Raw genomic sequence first — 7,500 nt, forward strand, 5'->3', positions numbered from 1 at the left:
GCCCACGGCAGACGGTCGCCATAGCGCCCGCTGCCGCCCCACCGAGAGCCTCTTTGTCTCACACACATCTGCTCGGCCGCAGCCCAGACCGCCACTCCAGGGCCCACTGCCTCTCCCTCGGCCACACTCACTCCCTCCTCCCTCTCTCCCCTCCCTCTCCCCTCCCAACCCTCCCTCTCCCCCTCTCCACTCCCTCCCTCCTCTCCCTCCCCTCCCCTCCCATCCCTCCCATCCCTCCCCTCCCATCCCTCCCTCCTCTCCCCTCCCATCCCTCCCTCCCTCCTCTCCCTCCCCTCCCCTCCCATCCCTCCCTCCTCTCCCTCCCCTCCCCTCCCTCCCATCCCTCCCCTCCCATCCCTCCCTCCTCTCCCATCCCTCCCTCCACTCCCTCCCCTCCCCTCCCCTCCCATCCCTCCCATCCCTCCCCTCCCCTCCCTCCCTCCTCTCCCATCCCTCCCCTCCCATCCCTCCCTCCTCTCCCTACCTCCCCTCCCATTCCTCCCTCCCCTCCCCTCTCCTCCCCTTCCATCCCACCCTCCTCTCCCTACCTCCCCTCCCATCCCTCCCTCCCCTCCCTACCTCCCCCCCTCCCCTTCCCTCCCCTCCCATCCCTCCCTCCCCTCCCTACCTCCCCTCCCTCCTCCCTCTCCTCCCCCCCCCCCCTCCTCACGAGTGTCAGCCCCCCTCCTCCGAAGTCAGGCGAGAGATGGGGGGGAGGGACGGGGAGATGGAGGGATGGGGAGCGAGAGGGAGAGGGAGAGGGAGAGGGGGAGATCAGTGACAGTCATATCAGTCTGATGTACAGCCGATTCAGGGTGGGTCTATAGTAAATAATTGAAATACAGCACCTGGGTCTTTTGGAATCATACCATAACATAATATCCCCATGTGAGTACTCTTATCACAAAGACGAAGCTGTGTTCGTGGCAGATGCCATGAATTTCGTGGCAGATGCCTTCACTCCAAACGCTCTACGGCATGACAGAGTGATTTTGACTGATTATATCGGTAACGGGTGTTCCAGTGAAGCCAGGAGAGGCGGTTACGATTGGTTGATCACTCAGACTGGGATCGTCCTTTAAAATGTAATAAAAACTGTGATTAAAACATCAAGTCAGAATGCCCGGGCGTAACACTGCACTTCAACAGCGACCGGGTAACACACTGCTGGGAGTCTGATCCATTAGATAGGCCTAATGAAGAGGGCGCTCTGCTTCTAATCAGATCAGTGATCGGATGGCGATGCCTCCCAGAGTACTGAGCCATCCTACTCACCTGAGAGAGAACTACGCCGTACGTCATCAGCGCGCACGCTGCTGGCGATACGCCGTCTTTAATGAACACAACAGCGAGAGCTCGTTGTCGTTCGGTCGGATCAGAGCATCTCTCCTTGACGCCGCCCGACCCCAAGTGGCTGCTGGGAAGTGCGTCCTGGAGACACGTGCCAGCGCCACTGTACTGACTTCCAAATGTCTAATTGTGATTCTGGGGAATCACAACGTGGGGGCTCGTGTTCCCACAGCGGGAGGGATGTGTGTGTGTGTGTGTGTGTGTGTGTGTGTGTCTGTGCGTGTGTGTGTGTGAGTGTGTGTGTGCATGTGTGTTTGGGATTCAGACCCCGCCACGAATGAAAACTGATGGGACCACTGACGTAGCGCACTAATATTACAAACTCCCTCTCCACTTGTCCTAATCTAACCCCAGACACTCCTAGCCTCCCCCCTCTGCTTATTACTGCACTACATCATTTTAACGGTTCGTTCTTTCAAAGCTATTAACGGTTTATCTTTGAATGACCACAATGAAAAACAAGGTTAAGTCGTCGGCTGTTCCTGTGAATTACAAAGTGGTTCTCTGGCGACGCTCGTCCCTCCGCAAGGGGCCATCAGAACTGGGGCCCTCAGAACCGGGGCCATCAGAACTGGGGCCCTCAGAACCGGGGTCCTCAGAACCGGGGCCCTCAGAACCGGGGTCCTAGAACCAATGGACTTAGCGCCGGCTGTTTATTGTGGTCAAGCATTTTAAAGACCAAACATATGACCCTGGATTCTTCACATCCTTTCAGAAGGCAGTTTATGGGCCTTATTCTCATAGCGGCCATCTTGGGGTTCTAAAAACACAACTAGCATTTAGCTCCGAAAGCACCTTCCAAGATGAAAGCTTGGTACTTTTCGATCGATCATGAATTTACCTGAGGTTCTCGGATAACGTCACAACCCAACTATTGTATTGGGAATGTCTCATTGGGTCTCGTTCTCCTTCTCCTCTCTGTCCTCAGGAACCCCGACAAGGGCCTTCAGTTCCTGATATCTCGGGGGTTCATACCGGACACACCCATAGGCGTGGCTCACTTCCTGTTGCAGAGGAAGGGGCTGAGCCGGCAGATGATCGGAGAGTTCCTCGGCAACAGCAAGAAGCCGTTCAACAGAGACGTCCTGGAGTGAGTAGTCCATACTGTTACTGACCTGTAGTTAGTAGTCCAGACTGTTACTGACCTGTAGTTAGTAGTCCAGACTGTTACTGACCTGTAGTTAGTAGTCCAGACTGTTACTGACCTGTAGTTAGTAGTCCAGACTGTTACTGACCTGTAGTTAGTAGTCCAGACTGTTACTGACCTGTAGTGAGTAGTCCAGACTGTTACTGACCTGTAGTGAGTAGTCCAGAAACTGTTACTGACCTGTAGTTAGTAGTCCAGACTGTTAATGACCCCATGTTGGTTGAAAGATCTGAACTATGTTCGGCGTTACAGTGGAGTGAGGGTTGAACCATGTAAAAAACATTTATGGTTCAAATTGACTGGCTGAAGTTCATGATGAAGTGTATTGCTAATCTATAAAGCAAGTGCATATGCATCTTTTTATAAAGATATACATTCGCTTTACGCAAAAAAAACTGGGAGCCAACAACAATATCTTTGTCGTACCAATTAATCGAGTCAATGCTGTCACTAACATAATTTCCATTATAATATTCAATAACAATCTGAACCAAATATATTTTGGTTGTCGGAGCTCATTTTGAACTTTTTGCGATTTCCTGTCAAGTGCAGATTTAGAAAGCCAACCTGGAACCCTCCTCTCTCCTTCTGCCTGTTTGTGCCGTCACGCACCCTGAACCGAACCGCCGAAGAGAATTGAACTGAAACCAACCTTAAAAAACGTCTTTCAAACATGTTGTCCCCGGTTTGGATTCCCATGCTGTCGCTAGCGTAGCATAGGCTGCTGGCCAGCCCTGCGGAGCAGCAAGCACCGTAACCGCGGGCATTTCTCTGCGGTTTGAGTCCTATGCGGCCATCTTTTAATTAGATCTGGTCCACACCACCAACCAGCTAGCTCAAATGTCTTCGAGGCTTTGGGGAAACGTTGGGGGTTGAAGTTTGAGAAGAAAAACTAGGAATGGAGGATCCATTGCATTTACTGTAGTGAAGGGCCCAAATGTAATATATGGGGACACTACAGCAAAGACGTCTTCCTGGTCGTGTTTACAGACTGAATCTGGGGTCAGTTAGCCCTTTATGAGATGACGTTAGGAGAATAAAAGCGTTGGCATGTGTCAGGGCTTTTATTGTGAAGACCGCCAGAAAGTTTTTAACTAAAGCCTCAATCTCTCTCAGGAGAACTGAGTCACAGCACACACCTGCGCCAAGGGTTATTAATACACACAAACACACACACACACACACACACACACACACACACACACACACACACACACACACACACACACACACACACACACACACACACACACACACACACACACACACAATCGCACACTCACATACTCACACATGCATGCACAAACACACACACACACAAGCACGACTGCACACACGCACACACAAGCACATTTCTACAAAATAACTTCATAAGAACTTTTGCTTTATGTAGTTTGAATCTATTTTGGGAAAAACCGCTGACCAATGCGTTACAAGCTGTGGTTTTGAACTCAGAGATAGACAAAAAGGACTTCTTCTTCATTACTTTTTCCTAGGGTACTTCAACCTAACAGGATCAAATAATAAAAACATGTGTGTGTTGTTACAAACATTTCTTCAATCATTTGGTCCAGAATGGGGGTTCTCTTTATAGTTTATTAAACGTGAATATTCATTTCCATCATTCTTTGCGTCTATCTTTTCTGTTTTCCTTTAAATTTCATGGTTGTTATCTTTAAACATCTGTATCGGTACTTTTAAACGTTACTACCCTCTGCTCATCGCTACCTGCTTTAGAATAGGCCTTAATCTATTGGTATTCATTTGAATAAAAGATACATTCATATAGTCTTTGTAATTAGAAATAGATATGTTATCTTTCTGAAGAGAAAAGTCCTTGCAAGGTCACCCCCCCCCCCCACACACACACACACACACACACACACACACACACACACACACACACACACACACACACACACACACACACACACACACAGCAGCACACTTCCTCTCTCTCTCTCTCTCTCTCTCTCTCTCTCTCTCTCTCTCTCTCTCTCTCTCTCTCTCTCTCTCTCTCTCTCTCTCTCTCTCTCTCTCGATACAGACAGTGGAACAGGAATATGCTTTTAAGATGGTCACGCTCTTATTTGGATTATTCACTACAGGCGCGCTGTATATATATATATTATATATATATAAATATTAAAAAATTCCCCCTCAATATTGCTCAAGCGTATTAGCAACAGAAATAGCCTAAGCCATTGTAGTGGCAGTGATGTGGGAGCACAGGAATAAATAACAAATAGACGCAACCCAGGTGCACTCAAACACAGTGTGGTCACAGGAGAGATGATGGAAAACACTGTGTGTGTGTGTGGGAATGTGTACATGGTGTGTATGAATGTGTGTGGGTGTGCATGCGTGTCTGTGGGTGTGTGTTTGACCATTTTTTGTGTGGGTGTTTCTGTTTGTGCGTGCCTCTGCATGCGTGTCTGTGAGTGTGTGTGTGTGTGTGGGGGCAGTGCGTTGACTGCGTGACCTTGCTCTTCTTCTAAATCCACTCTACAAAGCATCAATCTCCAGCATTAATAACGCACGTTAAAACACTAGGGGTCAGCTGAGCCCCACACTACTGGAAGACCCGGGCCTCAGAGAGGCTGTTATTCAGCCTGGGCTAAGAGCTACTGTACCAGGGCTTAGAGCTACCGTACCAGGGCTTAGAGCTACCGTACCAGGGCTTAGAGCTACCGTACCAGGGCTTAGAGCTGCCGTACCAGGGCTTAGAGCTACCGTACCAGGGATTAGAGCTACCGTACCAGGGCTTAGAGCTACCGTACCAGGGCTTAGAGCTACCGTACCTGGGCTTAGAGCTACCGTACCAGGGCTTAGAGCTACCGTACCTGGGCTTAGAGCTACCGTATCAGGGCTTAGAGCTACCGTACCAGGGTTTAGAGCTACCGTACCAGGGCTTAGAGCCACCGTACCAGGGCTTAGAGCTACCGTACCAGGGCTTAGAGCTGCCGTACCAGGGCTTAGAGCCGCCGTACCAGGGCTTAGAGCCGCCGTACCAGGGCTTAGAGCTACCGTACCAGGGCTAAGAGCTACCGTACCAGGGCTTAGAGCTACCGTACCAGGGCTTAGAGCTGCCGTACCAGGGCTTAGAGCCACCGTACCAGGGCTTAGAGCTACCGTACCAGGGCTTAGAGCTACCGTACCAGGGCTTAGAGCTGCCGTACCAGGGCTTAGAGCTGCCGTACCAGGGCTTAGAGCTACCGTACCAGGGTTTAGAGCTACCGTACCAGGGCTTAGAGCTACTGTACCAGGGCTAAGAGCTACTGTACCAGGGCTTAGAGCTACCGTACCAGGGCTTAGAGCTACCGTACCAGGGCTTAGAGCTACCGTATCAGGGCTTAGAGCTACCGTACCAGGGCTTAGAGCTACCGTACCAGGGCTTAGAGCTACCGTACCAGGGCTTAGAGCTACCGTAACAGGGCTTAGAGCTACCGTACCAGGGCTTAGAGCTACTGTACCAGGGCTTAGAGCTACCGTACCTGGGCTTAGAGCTACTGTACCAGGGCTTAGAGCTATTGTAGGTATGATCCAGATACAGCAGAAGAGAGAAACAACCCAGAAACAACCCAAAAACCGCCTCCCTCCCTCCCTACGTATCTCCGCCATTTGTATGATAACGCTGTTTGGAGAATGGGATTTAAAGTGTTAACATGGATCCCTGAACCAATCCAGAAAGAGATGCCCTGATTGGGCAGAAAAGGGCCGGGAGCGGACTAAAACCTAAATGGTCTCACATAGATTATTCTATCTATATATTATTATTATATAGAGGCAGGCGCAGTGAAATAAAAGCATCTTACATCTCCCCTACTGCACCTTTAAACCCTACTCCATTTGACCAGAGGGAAGAACTGGCTGTTTTCCGCCAGTAATTACCGCAATATGGCATCCTTTTGTGCTGCAGCCTTTTTCTATTCTTGTTCTTGTTTTGTTGTTGGTTGTTAGTTCCGCACCTGTCTGTTTGCCGGCCTCACGAGCCTGCAGTCTTAAGCCATGCGTCGCTGGCAGATGGCTTTGTTCCCCTGCCAAGCTCGCCGTTGTGCTGAGTTAAGGGGCGGCTCTTAGTGTAGACACAACCAACTGTGTTCAACCGTGGGTCTGCTGGTAACACGAGGCAGTAAAAGCCTGTCTTAATACCGAAGCCAACGCCAGTACACAGTGAGACAATACTGGCCGTGAGACAGCGTATTCAGAATGTTGTTTTAATAAAGAAACAGTGTTCAGAGTCGAGGTAGCAGCCAACAATGGAGGCCAAGGGCTTTGTTGTTTCCTGCTCATGGAGGAGTGTAGCGAAAGACACTTTACCGTAGCCATAACGGCGACGTAACGAAAGACACTTTACCGTAGCCATAACGGCGACGTAACGGGACCTCCCATATAACTTGGGGTTTTCTTGGACTCCGATTCTGCAGCACGATATAAAGAGCCGTTAAAAATTGACGTTGTTCCAGTTAACGTACTCCCCGCAATTGATGTGACTTAGCTGAGAATAAACACAGCAGCAGTATGAAACAGAAGGGCGTAACTTATTTATTCGTTCTCTTTACGATATGAGGACACAGCGGTGGAGTAAGTCGTACTTTCTCAAAAAAGAATTAACGCTCATTTCCTTTGCTTGTGTTGTACTTTCCATAATAACATTGCTCTGCATGAATGTGGTTGTTTCTGCATACTCTGTAATTAAACAAAATAAATGTGTGTATTGTATTTCATTGAACTTTTCTCCTGTCAAGACACCAACATTTTGTAAAAAATTTGAATGTAATTCTTGCAATAATTCCCTTCTGAAAGACAAGCAAATATGTTTCTCTTCTGTAGAATGTTTCTCAAACAAAAAAGACAATTTTGCCTAGCTAGGCTAGACTAGACTAGGCTAGGCTCGGCTAGACTAGGCTAGTCTAGGCTAGGCTAGACTAAACTAGGCTAAGCTCGGCTCTGTGTCGTCTCGCCCCAGAAGCTCTGCTATAAGATAGCAGGACTGCTGGATC

At 49.3% G+C, this 7,500-nt stretch overlaps 1 protein-coding gene across 1 annotated transcript in view; it reads left to right on the top strand.

The window, feature by feature from the left end:
• iqsec3a (IQ motif and Sec7 domain ArfGEF 3a) overlaps positions 1-7,500 on the top strand; it is a 41,688-nt gene that overhangs the window by 7,067 nt on the left and 27,121 nt on the right. The window contains exon 2 of the mRNA XM_056578779.1: positions 2,279-2,440. Coding sequence (XP_056434754.1) covers positions 2,279-2,440 — 162 coding nt within the window. The remainder of the gene's footprint in view (positions 1-2,278; positions 2,441-7,500) is intronic.

Source organism: Gadus chalcogrammus, chromosome 19 (assembly GCF_026213295.1).
Source record: "Gadus chalcogrammus isolate NIFS_2021 chromosome 19, NIFS_Gcha_1.0, whole genome shotgun sequence".
Taxonomy (NCBI): domain Eukaryota; kingdom Metazoa; phylum Chordata; class Actinopteri; order Gadiformes; family Gadidae; genus Gadus; species Gadus chalcogrammus.